The sequence below is a fragment of the Canis lupus genome, chromosome 10, assembly GCF_003254725.2.
Source record: "Canis lupus dingo isolate Sandy chromosome 10, ASM325472v2, whole genome shotgun sequence".
In the NCBI taxonomy this organism is placed as follows: Eukaryota; Metazoa; Chordata; class Mammalia; order Carnivora; family Canidae; genus Canis; species Canis lupus.
Window position 1 is genome coordinate 63901838 of NC_064252.1, and position 16996 is coordinate 63918833.

The following is a 16996-nucleotide window of genomic DNA, read 5'->3' on the forward strand; positions in this document are numbered from 1 at the left end:
TGTATTGCCATGTTAGGCGTTTGCATAGCTGACAATCTGTGAAGGCACTGATGATCTAGCACTTAATAACAGGTGGACTTAGATGCTTGTATTCACTGTGGAGGGATATTTGAGTGGGGACTAAGGTTATATAAGTAGTTAGCTCATTCATAAATATTTCGCATTATGAAGACTGTTGCCCTATGTAAACTCCTGTAACTGTAGGATTTCAGATAATGAATACCTAGGTAATAAGGATCCCCTCGCATAGGTGAAATGTTAGGATATTTTGAATGCTCTGAGCTTTGTGGAAAAAAAATACTATCTAAGAAGGATGGGGAAGTCTAATAATAAAGGTTAAGGGTTTCAAAATGTGTAATACTAATAGGACTTTGTACATGAAATTATACTTTTATGTTTTTCATTTCGCTTTGTTAATAAAAAGAATACATTCCAAATGAAAACGCTAACCCATAAATTTTGGAGCTTTGGATTTTCAAGGCATTTGCCTTTCTAGTTCCAGTACTGGAGAACTATGGTTCTATAATAGAGCCAGGAATCTGTAAAGCACCTCTTTCCTCATAGCTTTTCCTGAGACACATTAAAGCTACAACAAATAAAACTTCTCCTTCACAGTACACTTTAGTGGGTCAGATAATGAAAATAAGAAAATTCATTGGAGACCAGATTAGGCTACAGAGAAAATGGAAATTCTTTTTTGTTCTCCAGCTCTCGTTATGGATATTCCTCACATTATCTTGATGACCTTTCTTAAACATAGCTGGGGATTCAGCAAAAACCTGTAAACATCTCTAAGTTGTCAAACTGCTGATATCCTTTAATTTTTATGTTTTAAAAGAGCTTAAGACTGACGGTCTTCTTTGGAAATGATTAAAGTTGGCCAGTTTTAGTCCTATACTGGGGCTCAGAAAAAGATGTCTGTACTTGTTTTATGTTTGCTGCCTATAAAACCAAAAACTATCTAGTGGGGATAATTTGAACCTAATCAATCCTGTGTAATATATATTTAGTTACCTTAATAGCTGCACACTGGAAATGCTCAGTATATTCTACATTTATTTCAGTTTAAGATGCAGAAATGGACTTCCTAGACATATGCCATATGTTCTCTTCTTATGCCAAGTTAACAAGAATTAAAAGACTGAGATGAATAAACAAGGTCAACTTAAGCTGAGCCAAATTAGACAACAGAATAATTGTCAGATTTTCTGTTGGCAGGGACAGTTTGTTTTGAGCCAATCTTCATGAATTATAGGCTGTAAATTTTTTTTCTGGTAAGTCTACCGCCAGGCATTCTGTTGACAATTTTCTTTGTTTTGTAAACACTGAAAATTTTCATCAATTATATTGTTTATAGGCACACATAAGGATTATGGATAGATGAGGGGCGGGGGTTTGTTTGTTTGTTTTAACTTAAAGGAAATTTGCTTAGATACAAATCAAATAAAACCAAGCCAAAATGTAGTAACTTTTTAACAAGAGAGTATTTCATTTGGAGTTTCTTAGGCATGAATTCAGATATAATAAAGAGCAGGAAATCAATTTTATGGTTAATTTATGACAGTAAATATAAAAGTAGATACATTTGTTACAAATATAAGGTTTGATTGCTCTACAGTAAAGAATCTTAGACCTTAAAGGGGATAATCTAATACAAATGGGAATATTGAAGCAACCAGAGAAATGGAATTATTTGAAATATGATAACTAGTTTAAGGCAGTGCCAAATCTAAAGTTAAATATTTAGTTCTAGGATCATTTAATTTATTTATCATAGCCCTCTCACTCTGCCCTTTTTCTTTCTAAACTTTTTTTCTTTGAATTGTTTGACTTTTTTTAGATGCCATGTCAAAAATATGAAAAGCTAACCATTTGAATGATTTTTATCTTAGCCACATCAAAAATATGAAAACCAACTATTTGAATAATAGTGGTAGTGTCTTATAAAATATAAAATCTCAGTCAATTCACATAATGGTGATTTTTAAAAACACTCATTTATACCCAAGATGTTGTAATTGCTGTTAATATGCAAGTGCCTGATTATTTGGGGGTATCTAAAGTGTCTACTTACCACACTTACTACCAGCTAATATTCTTACATCTTATGTATTCTCATATTATAAAAATAATTCTTGTATTTATTCAATAGATATTAAGCATTTATTATGTGCCAGGTACTTTTCTATGTCCTGGAGGATCCAGCAGTGAATTAAAAAAAAAAAAGGACAAACATCTACCCTCATATAGTTTACACTTAAGTAACTTTGTTTATAAACTTGAGCACAGTGCAGTCTATTCAAAACCAGTTGTATGTTTAGTTCACATTGCTTATTTTGCCATAGGCTACCCAGAAATTAACATTTTATTCAGTCATATAACCATATGAAGAATGTAAATAACGAATGGGAAAGATTTAAAATTAAGAGGACATTTTATAAAGTAGGCTGATATTTTACTGTTCATTCAGTCATGGATGGAATATTTGTTGAATGCTCACTCTGTGGCTGGTACTGAGTTGAATGCTGTGGATACAACAGTGAGCAAAAGTAGATACATCCTTAACCCCTGGTGAGTGGGCCCATGCTGTAAGTCTGTTGGCTGCGCTGCCATTCTATTCTCTCTGCTTCTCTCTCTTTTAGAGCCTAAGATATTACTGAACTCCTTTAGACAAAAACTTTAAGTATCTTTGGGTAGCTAAACTTCCCTAATGCAGTTCTGATATTCAGATGTAGCCCTGAGCCCTAGTGTTCAGATGGTGAAGTGTAAAAACATGAGAGACTCCTAACTCTGGGAAACGAACAAGGGATAGTGGAAGGGGAGGTGTGTGTGTGTGGGGGGGGATGGGGTGGCTGGGTGTTTTCCGGAGTGGCTGTACGAGTTTGTGTTCCCACCAACAGTGCAAGAGGGTTCTGGGGGAAAATTCTATTTTTCCATTATCAGAGTGTAGAATTTAATAAATATCTACAATATCTACATTACTGATTATGGTGTTTAGGTGTTCTTTCTCCTTATTTTTTGCCTACTTAATCTATTTTGTAATAAGAATAATGAGTTAAAGTCTCCTTGGTGTCTGTGTCTCAGACCTTGCATCTCTTACAGATTTAACTTCATAGAGGTGGTTTCTGTGTTAATTGGTACTTGCATGTTGGTTATATCTTTGTTGTGAAATTCGGATGTTAGTATTTCTTTGTCAATATATACTTGGGGGCTTGAATTCTCTCTGTAACCAGGATTTCTGTTGGTTTCTTATTTTCATTTGCTTAAGGTATCTTTTCCCATATCTTTATTTTTAGCTTTTCTAGATCAATTTATTTTAGATATATCTCTTTAAAGATTTATTTATTTATTTTAGCACAAGTCAGGGGATGGGCAGAGGGAGAAAATCTTCAAGCAGATTCTCCACTGAGCACATAACCTGAAGTGGGACTCAGTCCTACAATCCATGAGATCATGATCTGAGCCGAAACCAAGAGTTGGTTGCTCAACCAACTGGGCCACCCAAGTGCCCCTAGATGTCTCTCTCATATACAGAGTATAGCTGGATCTTGGCTTGTGGGCATACTGAAAATATTTTTTTTTTATTAAGATTTTATTTGAGAGAGCGAGTGAGATAGAGAGCATCAAGGGAAAGAGGGGCCAAGGAAGAGGGAGTAGCAGTCTCTCCACTGAGCATGGAGCCTGATGTTGGACTCCATTCCAGGACCCTGGTATCATAACCTGAGCTGAAGGCAGACGCTCAAATGACTGACCCATCCCATCACCCCTGAAAATCTTTTTCTATTAATAGATGAGGTAAGTCTTTTTATATTAATTGATATGACTGATATTCTTGGTCCCTATGAATATTTTATAGTTCTGTGAATTTTGTAATATTTGCTTATATTTCTTAAGTGGGTGTGATTCTTTTACTCTATTTTTTGGAAGATATATAGTTTAGTTTTGGTGGTTATCTTTGTACAGGTATCTTTTCTAATGCCCCTAGTCTCTTCTTTTCTTAGTTAACTTTTCATTATCTCATGTATCAGTGTTTACTGTTATCTTTTAGCTCCCACCTATGTCTGTACAGCAATCAGTGACCTTATTCTACTTTTCTTTCACTCTTTGTTCCCCTCTCATTGTTTTAGTTGTATCATTTCTATTTAATTACAACACACAGTATCTCTCCACTCCCTGTTTTTGGTCTTTTTTTTTTTTAAATTCATTTGTTAGAGCATGTGCACACACATGAGTGTGGGGAGGAGCAGAGGGAGAGGCAGAGAGAAAATCCTCAAGTAGACTCCATACCCACTGTTGAGCCCATCATGAGGCTTGATCCCAGGATCCTGAGATTATAACCTGAGCCAAAAGCCAAGAGTCAGACACTCAACTGACTGAGTCAGATACTCCTAGTTTTGATCTTCTATCTACATTTATATGTATTAAAATGTTCAGAATTAGTTATTTTGCAGAAGTTTTCCCAGTTATCTCATAATTGGATGAGGCTCTTCCTCTGTAATCTTCCTCCAGAAGGGTTCATGAAAACGGTTTTTCTTTACCCTTGATACTTGAAGGAGAGCGTGGATAGCTATAAATCACTAGTTTATACTTCTTTCCATTGAGTTTTTAAAAATTACAGATCTACTTTTGCCTTACCTTGTATTTGCCTTACCTTGTATACATTGAAAAGACTGATGCTTGTTTAATTCTTCTGCATTTGTTAGTTATTTGATCTTTCTACCAGGAGGCCTTGCAGATTTTTAAAAACTAATCATTGATATCTAAGAATTTTAAGATATGTTTTAGAACTGATTTTTATAATAATTTTTCTCAGGCACTCGGTATGATTTTTTTGTTGTTGAGATTTTATTTATTTGAGAGACAGCATGAGTGGGAGGGCAGGGAGAGGGAGAAGCCAACTCTCTGCTGAGCAGGGAGTCTGATGCAAGACTTGATCCCAGGACACTGGGAGCATGACCTGAGCCCAAGGTAGATGCTTAACCAACTAAGCCACCACCCAGGTGCCCCTTGGTATAATCCTCTGATATGTAAATCCAAGTTTTTTTTTTTAACATTTATTTCTAAAGCATTTTCCCTGGATTATAATTTTAAATATTGTTTCCAATGAGTCAAATCATACAAATACTGTTTCTCCTTTGCCTTATCTCTCATTCCATTACTTTTCTCCCTTGTCTTTTTTTCTTTTTTTACCTTTATCTCATTTTCATTGTCTTGTTTTCTGCCATTTTCAGTGCCTTTTATTAAATCTTAATTTTAGATTATTTCCATTTGGGTGCCTTGTAATTATTTATTTATTTATTTATTTTTAAATTTTTCATTTCTAAGATATTTCTCTTACTTTTCTTTCTTGAATGCAGTGAACTTTCTCCCCACTCCTCTTCCTCTTAGTTTTTGTCCTTCTAATTCAGAGTGGGTTTCCATGTACCCAGATGTTTATTTGAATATATTTAATTTTGCATGGAGTGTTGTACAGTTTTCTTCTACTTCATGGTTGTTTTGAGGGAGAAGAATTTTTCTCAATTGATATGTCTTGGTTTCATTTTATTTTTCTTTGAAGTAACTATATAAAACTATTAATCATTTTACTGTTTATTGTTTTGGTATTGGAATATATTTTGGGAGATTCTGGTTCAGTGGAGCCCTCAGTATGGTTAAGTCTGGCACTTGTTTGTGTAAGGATAGATATACAGACTAAAGGAACAGAATGGCAAATCCAGAAATAAATCTTTGCACCTATGGTCAATTGATTTTTGACAAAGGTATAAAGGCAATTGGATTTTCAGGTACAAAATAATGAACTTAGACCCTTATATCACATCATACATAAAAATCAACTTAAAATGGACTTGAGTGTAAGAGCCAAAGTTATAAAACTTCCAGAAGAAAACAAAGGAGAAAATTTTTGTGATTTTTAAGTTAGAAAAAAATTTCTTACATACAAAACAAAAGCATAATCAATAAAAGAAACCATAACTAAACTGTTTTACCAGCATTTGAAACTTTTGCACTTCAAAAGACACTGTTAGGAAAATGAAAGGGCAAGTCACAGACTGAGAGAAAATATTTGCAATCATATATCTGATTAAGGACTTACAATTAAGAGAGGTTTTATAATTCAATAATAAGAGAACTTATTTTAAAAATGGACAAAGTTTTTAATAGATATTTCACCGAAGAAGATACACTAATGGCTAATAATCATATAAAAATGCTCAACATCATTAGTCACTAGGGAGATGCAAATTAAAATCATGAGATACTAGTCTATACCCAATAGGATGACTAAAATAAAAAACACTGACAATACCAACCACAGGTGAAGATCTGGAGAAACTGGAGCTCTGTACATTGCTGATGGGTATGTAAAATGTTATAGTCACTTTGGAAAAACAATTTGGAAGTTTCTAAAAACTAAGAAGATAAAGATAAACTTGCAATATGATCTGGCAATTTTACTCCTAGATACCTACCCAAGAAATGAAAACGTATGTCCCCTTGAAGATCTATATGTGAATATTTATAGCACCATTATTCCTAATAGCCCAAATCTGGAAGTAATTAAAAATGTTGAGCAACTGGTGAGGAGTTAAACAAAATTTGATAATATCCATACAATGGAACACTATTCAGAAATGAAAAAGGAATAAATAACATGCTATGACATGTATGAACCTCAGAAACCATAATGCTAAGTGCAAGAAGCCTGACACAAGAGACAACGTATTGTATGAATTCATTTCTATGAACTTTCCAGACTGTATGATTTCATTTATATGAAATTCCTCTAGAGGCAGAAAGCAGACCAGTTAGTGGCTCACACTGGAGGTAGGAGTAGAAATGGACTGTAAATTGGCACAAGGGAACTCTGTGGCAATGGAAATGTTCTAAAACCACTCTGTGGTGGTAGTTGAAAACTTTATAAATTTAGCAAACATCATTGAACTCTATACTTACAAGGGGAAAATTTTATGGTGCATGTAAATTATACCCCAGTAAAACTGTTTTTAAAAAAGTAAATAAAGAAGTAGGACTTCCAGGTAGTTGAAGATAATAGTGGCTGCTTTCCTTTCTGTTTCTTAGTACTTCCTCTATAATGATACAGAACATAATAAGAGAAGAAAAGAAACTATTGAAAGCCCCACCTTCAGTATGACTTGACAGAGAACTTGCAAACAATTGTAAATCAAATGGAAAAAATGCCAGATCCCAGTGCATGATCTCTAAATTCCTGGTATTCTTGTAGATTAGAACATGAACTATACCATGCAGTTTGAAGGGATATTTTTTTTTAATGTACATCTTCTGTGGTGGGGAGTTGGGTGAGTGATAAAGGGCAAAAAGGGAGAGACACCTTCTGGCAGTTGGGTGTGAAGGAAGACAGAAGCAAAAGGGGAAAATTTAGGGTCCTGCAAAATAAAAGAGAGCCAAAAAATCAGAAGTCATACAGCTCCATCAGGAATGTGTAGAGAGCTTCACTAGACCTTCTTTCACTCTCTTATTCCAGGATCTTCCTGTTAAATTTTTGGCTAGTCTACCATCCTGTCACTTGACCTAAGCTGGCTAGTAGAACCGTGGCTTCCCCTGTTCATTTTCTATCAAAGTTGTTATATTTACCAACAGTTTGCTCTTTTGCTGTGCAGGGTTTTTCCACTCTCAGCTGCAAATCAACTTAGCTGCTGTTTGTTCTTCGCAGCCTGTCCCACCCTAGTAGAACTACAAGGCTGAACTAGCTTGGGGGCGTGAGGGGATGCGAACAGCCCCAGAATATCAGATTCCTCCTTTATTACTAGAAGTTTAATGCTTATCAAATTGTTTGCCCCTATTTGATTTTCAGAGCCTGGAAATGGCAGTTTTTGTCCAGCTTTATAACTGTTTCTTGGGGAGAGGATTTACTTACCTCTGAACTCCACCAAACCTGGAAACTCTGCTCCTTTATTTACTATTAATCAAACTATGTAGTTTGAGGCATTTTCCTCAAGGATATTTAATAGCATATATGTATAATTAATAAGAAATATATGACCTATATTTCATATGATTATATAAAAAATACGGCCTCTTCATAATTATTGCATATAGTTGAGATCCTCAAGAGCAGGTATGTAAAATGCAGAATAGGGGCCAAATCCTGCCCACCGTCTGTTTTTGTAAATAAAGTTTTATTGTAACACGGTCACTCTAACTTATTTATATACTGTCTATGGCTGCTTTCATACTACAGTGGTGGAGTTGAGTGTTTTGCCAGAGTCTGTAGGAGCCACAAAGCCTAATATCTGGTGCTTTACACAAAGTTTGCTGGCCTTTGCTTCAGAGCAAATTATAATGGTAACTAACATAATTACCATTATAAATGATATTACTTTGACCAGTATTTTTATTTCACAATTATTCTGTTTATTTTCTCAATAACCCATCTACTCAGCTGGATAGGTATGAAGTTATCATTTATCAGATTTCAGAAACTAATGGCAAAGTTCATAAGTACGATCATATGAATTACAATTCAAACTAAATATACCAAAAATTAATGTCTTAATCTACTAATCTAACAATTCTGAAATTTAACAACAGAATAAAATTAGAATTTGATCTGTTATAGTAATTTCATGTTCATGTTGGTCTGGAATAACATTCTAACAATATTTGTTTACATTCGATTCTTCTTCCATTGTACCTGCTTTCGCATGACCAAACTACTGCAAAGTCATTGCCATGAGAAAATGCACACTTTTTTCTTTGACATTTTGAAAAATTCTTGCTTAACTATTAATTTGCATTTAAACAGGGAATATTTAAATTGTTTAGTACTAAGTACTCTGTGGAACACTTTTCTTGATTCAACATATCTTACCTATTAGAAGAGTCATTCAGTGTTCTTTGTTGAATAATATGTTTATGGACTGAACAAGAGGGAGGGAGGTTATCTGGAAATTTGTCTTCTCCTTGAGGAGCTAAAGATAAACCAACAAAAGCTTCATTTAGCATATCTCCTCTGTCCAAAGGCCCCAGGAGTTCTGTTAAAAAATGATCAAGATATGAGTCAAAATCAGATAAAATTTCTGCTAACTCCTTTTAAGTATGATTACAGGAAAACTTTTGCATATCCCAATGAAACTTTGAAAAAATTTGTCAATTAACTATATAGTGCACAATGGAAAACTTGTAGTCCTAGTCCCCATATGACTTCTGTCATTCTGGCACTTAGCTCAACCAGGGGAATTTGATAACTGAATAATTAATGTTTTCAAGTTCACATCTGATAATTGAATAATGTTTTCAAGTTCACATTTTAAAAATTCATTTACAACTTCCCCATAGTGTTTTTAACCAGCATTTTATTAATCAAACAATGTTGTTGTTGTTAACCAACTACTGGAATACTTTATTATATTGGAAAATTGTGAGAAGTGAATTATTTTATACTCCACCTGTAGAACACAATTTGAAAGCAAAAAAGTAAAGTATCTGTTACAAGAATGTATATTTTCCAATAAAGTGTATAGAGAGTTTGCTATTCCCACTCATACAGATGTACAGAGCAAACTTTAAAATTGGCAACTTAGGGCATTGTTTAGAAAAATTGCAAAGCATCCTGAAGTTGTGGAAAATATATTTGAAAAAACAAACTTTATTAAAGGCCAAAAACTCTTAGGACCATACTCTGTGTATTTTTTTTAAACCATGTTAAAACCATTTTTAAAGTATACAGTTCAGGGCAGCCCCAGTGGCACATCGGTTTAGCGCCGCCTGCAGCCCAGGGCGTGATCCTGGAGACCCTGGATCAAGTCCCCCGTCAGGCTCTCTGCCTGGAGCCTGCTTCTCCCTCTGCCTGTGTCTCTGCCTCTCTCTCTCTCTCTCTCTCTGTGTCTCTATGAATAAATAAATAAAATCTTAAAAAAATAAAGTATACAGTTCAGTAGTATTAAATATATTCACCTTACTGTGCAAGAGATCTCCAAATTTTTTTCTGCTTGTAAAATTGACACCATACACTCACTTAACTCCCTATTTATTCCTGTGTCCCTTCCTGTAGGCCCTGGTGACCACCATTTTGCTTTTTGTTTCTATAAATCTGACTACTTTGGATACTTCATTGAAGTGGTATCATATAGTATTTGCATTTCTGTGACTGTCATATTTGCATTTATGTGGTTGGCATATTTCCCTTTGCATAATGTCCTCATGGTTTATCCATGTTTTAGGATTTCCTTCCTTTTTAAGGCTGAATGATATGTATGTACGTAATATATGTATATATATACTACATTTTGTTTATCTATTTGTCCATCTGTGGAGATTTGGATTGCTTCCAGCTTTTGGCTGCTGTGAATAATTGTTATGAAGATGAGTCTGCAGGTATCTTTTTGATACCTTGATTATAATTCCTTTGGATATATACCAATAGGTGGGGTTGCTGGATCATATGTAAGTTCTATTTTTAATTTTTAAAATTAATTAGAAGTTTTATTTAAGTAATCTCTGCATCCCATTTGGGGCTCAAACTCATGATCCCCAGATTGAGTGTCACATGCTCCCCTGACTGAGCCAGCCAGGTGCCCCAACCGCTTTTAATTAATGAACTACCATGTTGTTTTTGTTATCATTGCACAATTTTACAATCCCACCAACAGTGCTCCAATTTTTCCACAACTTTGCCAACATTTGTCATTTTCTTTTTTTTTAAAATTATAGCCACTCTAATGAGTGTGAGGTGGTATCTCATTGTAGTTTTGATTTTGCATTTCCATAAATATCATTGATGTTGAACATATTTTCATGTCTTTATTGGCCATTTGCTTATCTTCATTGGTGAAATATCTATTCAAATCCCTTTGCCCATTTTTGAATCAAGTTGTTTGATTTTTGCTGTTGAGTTTTGGGAGTATTTTATATATTCTGGATATTAATCCCTTATCAGACATATGATTTTCAAGTATTTTCTCACATTTCATGGGTTGCCTTTGCATTCTGTTGATAGTATCCTTTGATGAGTAAAAGTTTTAAATTTTGATGCAGTCCAATTTATTTTTACTTTTGTTGCCTATACTTTTGGTATTCTCTCCAAGTAACCATTGCCAAATCCAATGTCATGAGGTTTTCTCCCTGTTTTTTCCCTGAAAGTTTTGTAGCTTAGGTCTTGGATCCATTTTGAGTTAATTGTTATATATGGTGCAAGTTAAGCTGTCAACTTCATATTTTTAAAAATATTGATATCCAGTTTTCCAAGCACCATTTATTGAAAAGACTGTCCTTTCCCCCACTGAATTAAATGGACTGGGTACCTTGTTGAAAATCATTTGACCATGTATGTAAGGATTTATTTCTGGGCTATTTTATTCCATTAGTCTGTCTGTTTTTATGCTAGTACAATATTGTTTTGATTACTGTAGTTTTACAGTAAGTTTTGAAATGAGGAAGTGTGAGTCCTTCAGCTTTATTCTTTCTCAAGATTATTTTGGTTCTTCAGGATTTCTGAGATTCCATATGAATTTTAGGACGGTTTTTCTATTTTTGCAAAATATGTCATAGGGATTTTGATAAAGATTACATTAAATTTTTAGATTCTGTTGGTATGTATGGACACTTTAAAAATAAATCTTACAACCCACGAACAAAAGGGAGGCTTTTTTTTTTTTTTTTTTTTTTTACTTATTACGGTCTTTGTCATCAGTGTTTTCTACTTTGCAGTGTACAAGTCTTTCACCTCTTTAGGTTTATTCCTATGGATTTTATTTTTCTTGATGCTCTTGTAAATGGAATTGTTTTTAAATTTTTCTTTACAAATTGTTCATTAAAATTTTTAAAGAAGTTTTAAAATTCCAGTTAGTTAACATACAGTGTAATATTAGTTTTAAATGTAGAACAGAGTGATTCAGCACTTCCATGCAATACCCTGTGCTCATCAGAGCAAGCACACTCCTTTATCCATTTCCCCACTCACCTCCCCTCTGGTAATCATCCGTTTCTTCTCTATAGTTAAGAGTCTGTTTCTGATTTGGATGCCGTTTATTTATTTAATTTCTTAATTGTTCTGGCTGGGATTTCCAGTGGCTGTGTCAAAAAGTAATAGAGAAAGAGGGCATCCTTGTCATGTTCATGATTATAGAGGAAAAGCTTTCAGTTTCACTATTGACTATGATGTTAGCTGTGAGCTTTTAATAATTTTAATATGGGTTTTTTTAGGTCAAAGTAGTTTCCTTCTATATTTAGTTTATTGAGTTCTATCATGAAATGCTTTTTCTGTACCAATTGAGAAATATATATTGTTTCTGTTCTTTATTCTGTTAATGTGGTATATTACATCAATTTATTTTTGTAGGTTGAACTGTCCTTGCATTCTAGAAATAAATTATTACTTGGAGTATAATCTTTTTAATATGCTGCTGTATTTGGTTTAATAGTATTTTGTTAAGAATTTTGTATCAATATTCATCAGAGATACTGGTCTATTCATTTTTCTTTTAAAGATTTTATTTATTTAATTATTCATTAGAGACATAGAGAGAGAGAGAGAGGCAGAGACACAGGCAGAGGGAGAAGCATGCTCCATGCAGGAAGCCTGATGTGGGACTCGATCCCGGGACCCCAGGATCATGCCCTGGGCTGAAGGTAGGCACTAAACTGCTGAGCCACCCAGGGATCCCCTGGTCTATTCTTTAGTGTCTTTGCCTGGCTTTGGTATTAGGGTACTAGGCAGTGGGGCAGGGACATCAAAGTATCCCCGATGAAAAGGCATTTTGAGGCAGGAAAATGAAGGAGGTGACTCCATACAGTTTACACAGAATTTTATTAAGGGTAACTTATTGATGGGGGGAGAGCAGGTGGAGGATGATCCATGGCAGCTATACACTTATTCTCTACAAAATCTTGGCTTTAGTCCATAGATATTAGAGTGAGGGGACACAAGGACAGTATAGTGAGATCAAAATGTTCACATGAACCTCAAAGGGTTCGCATGCACCTAATTGATAGCTAACCTTTAAGCAGACCCTGTGGCACTACCTGTGTGTCAGGAAGGAGAAAGACTACGTTATTGCTAATAGAGTCATGGGAGGCCAGAACATGTCTCCCCATCCTAGCCTTGGCAGGATTTCGAAGGTATGTATATTAATCTCAAGTGGGCCTGGAACACATAACCCCAAGGGAGGTTATTGAGTGAACGTGAACCAGATGGAATCAGTATTGTCAGCGTTCCTACACAGAATAATGATGGCTTCAAAGAATGAGTTTGGGATGTTGTTTCCTTTTCAGTTTTTTGCAAAAGTTTGAGGAGGATTGGTGTTAATTCTTCCTTAAATGTGTAGTAGGATATCCTAATCCATTGAAGCTGTCAAGTCCTGACTTTTCTTTTTGATTTATCCATTTCTACAATTTCTATAATTTACAGTTTTATAATTTGTTGGCATCTAAATGTTCATAGTACACTTAAAATCCTTTTTATTTCTGTGGTATTGGTTGTAATAGCCCCTTTCATTTTTTATTGTCATTTTTGAGTCATTTCTTTTTTCTTTTTTTTCATTTCTTTTTTTCTTAATCTAGCTTTTGATTTGTCAATTTGTGTTGAAGATTAAAAAAAAAAAACACCTCTTGATTTCCTTGATCTTTTCTATTGTTTTTCTGGTCTCCATTTAATTTATTTCAGTTTTGATCTTTTTTATTTCCTTCCTTCTGTTAACTTGGGGCTTAGTTCTTTTTTTTCTTTAGTTCCTGAGATATAAAAGTTAGATTGTTGATCTGAGATCTTTACTCTTTTTTTAATGTAAACATTGACTGTTAAAAACTTTTCTCTCAGCACTGCTTTTGCTGCATCCCATAAATTTTGGTATGTTGTGTTTTCATTTTCATTTGTCTAAAGATATTTTCTAGTTTCCCTTGTGATTTCTTCTTTGATCCATTGGTTATTTAAAAAGTGTTCCTTAATTTCCATATCATGGTGGTTAATTTTATGTATCAACTTGACTGGCCTAAGGTATGCTCAGATACCCAGTAAAATGTTATTTTGTGGTGTGTCTTTGAGTGGGTTCAGGAAGCAAGTAGCATTTGAATCAGTAGACTGAGTAAAGAAGTCCACTTTCACTAATGTTGACAGGTATCATCCGGTCTGTTGAAGGCCCAAAAAAAACAAAAGGGCAGAGAAAGGACGAATTGTCTCTCTCTTCTTCAACTGGTATATCCATCTACTGCTTTGTGACATTGGAACTCCTGGTTCATGGGCCTCTGGACACTGGGACTTACAGTCTATTTGTCTGATACTAGTACAGACAACTCTGCCCACTTGTTATCATTTGCACAAAATATCTTTTTCCATCCTTTCATTTTCAGCCTGTTGTTGGATCTGTTTTTTTTAATCCACTTAGCCAATCTATGTATTTTGACTGGGGAGTTTAATCTATTTATATTTAATATAATTACTGATACAGAAGGACTTACCATGGCCTTTTATTACTTGTATTCAAATGTCTTACAGCTTTTTGGTCCTTATATCTCTTAGTACATTTTTTTTTTTGTATTTCTTTGTGGGTGTTTTGTTTTTGTTTTTGTTAGTGATATGCTGTGGATTTCTTCTCATTTACTTTTTTGTGTATTCTATAGTTTTTCTTTTGTCTATAATTTTGATTACATAAAATATCTTAAAAGTTAAAAATCTATTTTAAATTGATAATTTTAATTACATACCAAAACCTTACTTCTTTACAGTTCTGCCCCTCCATTTGTTATTGCTAGAAATTATATCTTTATATATTGTATACTTGTTAACACAAATTTACAGGATTTTTGGAGGGGTTTGCTTTTTATACTCTCATAAGAATTAAATGTAGATTTATGCAGCAAACTCATAGTAATACAGGATTCTGTATGTGCCCATTTATTTACCTTTCTTTACTGGGTAACTTTATACTTTCATGTTCTACTTCATGTTGCTGTCCATCATTTTTCTGTTTTTAATTTGCAGTATTAATTAATTTTTTTTTTTTTGGTATGGCAGGTACTGAATTCCTTCAGCTGTTGTTTAATGTGGGAGGATCTTAATTTCTCATCAGTTTCAAAGCACATTTTTACAGGACACAATAATCTTGGTTGACAGCTATTTTCTTGTAGCACTCCTAGTATATCACCCCATTCTCTTGTAATATGCAAGGTTTCTGCTGAGAACTCTAATAATCTTACCAAGGCTCCTCTGCACATCATGAGTCATTTTTCTCTTGCTGTGTCTCTAAGATTCTCTTTGACTTTTAACAGTGTGATTACAATGTAGGTCTCTTTGTGTTTATGCTAGCTAATTGGAGTTCATTGAGTTCTTGAGTTTGTGTTTTCATTTCTTTCCTATTTTCCTAAGATTTAGGAAATTTTCAGTCATTCTTTTTTAAATGAGCTCTAGGTCCTTCTTTTCCTTTTGGGACTCCTATAATGCATATGTTGGCCACTTTGATGGTGTCCCATAAGACTTTTAGGCTCTCTTCACTTTTCTTCATTCTTTTTTCCTTTTGTTTCTCTGACTCAATGACTTCAAATGACCTGTGTTCAAGTTTGCCAGTTCTTTCTTCTGCCTGAAGAAGTCTGTTTTTGAACTCCTTGGGTGAATTTTTCAGTTCAGTTATTGTATTTTTCAGCTTCAGAATTTGTGGGGGGTTTTTTGAAATATTTTCTCTCTCTTCACAGATATCCTCATTTTGTTCATGTATTGGTTGTTTTCCTGATTTGTGTAGTTGTCTGTGTTCTATCTAACGTTATTGATCATTTTTGACAGTTATTTTAAATTCTTAGGAACTTTATAGATGTGTATTTCCCTTCTTCAACTTACGGGGCTTATTTTTAATCCTTGATCAGATCATGTTTCCCTGTTTCTTTGTATGCCTTGTGACCTTTTGTTGAGATTTTTCTCATTGGAAAAAAATAGTCATCTCTTCTAGTCCTTATGGACTTGTTTTGTTCAGGGAAAGATCTTCACCAAACAGACTAACTCTAGCAGTTCTGGGGCCTCTCAGACCTTTTGATGTGTCTTTGAGGTTGTATGTGAGCTTTTATTTTAGTATATATTAGGACATTTAGTGTATTTTATTTTAGTGTGTGCTTTTGCCTATCTTGATGTCCCAGTTTTTTTTCCCCCTCAGGAGATTTCAATTTCTATTTCTGTTTAATTCCTCTGCTCTATTCTCTTGTCCTGCCTCGTGGTGCCTGCTTGCATGACTGAAGAGCCTTGGCTCTGCACCAAGGCCTTCACACCAAGGTCCTCACCTGTTTTCAGTGGTCTCCAGCCTGATATGCAGACTGTGCTGCTGGCCTTCTCATCAACACTCCAAGCTAGGAAGGACAGAAATCAGTTCCTTGTGCAGCTCCCAAAGAAGCCAGAACACTGTACTTAAGTTTCCCTCTATTCTTTCTATCTCAAGGGAGGGGCTGGCTTCTTCCTATTGTACCACACTACCCAAGGGGAGGGGTATTGTGTAGGGTGAGCAACATGCAATGAGCCCTTTTACTTTTATTGGAAGCCACCACTTTTCTTGTTTATGCACTGGTGTGGGTGCTGTAGTCCCCTAACTAGTTTCTAGAGTTCTCACAAAGGTATTTTGTTCCTTATGTTGCTGTTAAATTGGTGACTTTATGGGAGAACAGGGGCCTAAAGATTCCTATCTTGCTGAATTCACTCATTCCACAAGTGAAGTCACTAGTTTCCACAATGTGTGTGTAAAACTGTAACAGGTAAAAACAATGCCTTTAAAAATTTATTTTTATTTATTTATTTATTCATTCATTCATTCATTCATTCATTCATGAGAGACACAGAGAGAGAGAGGCAGAGACACAGGCAGAGGGAGAAGCAGGCTCCATGCAGGGAGTCTGACGTGGGACTCGATCCTGGGTCTCCAGGATCACACCCTAGGCTGAAGGTGGCGCTAAATCGCTGAGCCACCCAGGCTGCCCCAAACAATGCTTTTATGTAGACAAAGATGATTGCATTTATTCTCACATTGAGTCCTTTTCCCAATTTCTGGTG

General features: G+C 34.8%; 1 protein-coding gene across 10 annotated transcripts in view; it reads right to left on the minus strand.

Moving 5' to 3' along the window:
• LOC112673404 (WD repeat containing planar cell polarity effector) overlaps positions 1 to 16996 on the minus strand; it is a 424409-nt gene that overhangs the window by 60033 nt on the left and 347380 nt on the right. For 7 of the 10 annotated variants that reach the window (XM_035721693.2, XM_035721691.2, XM_035721688.2 and 4 more), the window contains 2 exons: positions 16237 to 16302; positions 8852 to 9014 (listed from right to left, as the gene is read on the minus strand). In XM_035721693.2, coding sequence (XP_035577586.1) covers positions 8852 to 9014; positions 16237 to 16302 — 229 coding nt within the window. Of the gene's footprint in view, positions 1 to 7273; positions 7407 to 8851; positions 9015 to 16236; positions 16303 to 16996 lie in introns of those variants that run through there. The other 3 variants (XM_035721690.2, XM_035721694.2, XM_049115574.1) reach the window with 2 other exon arrangements.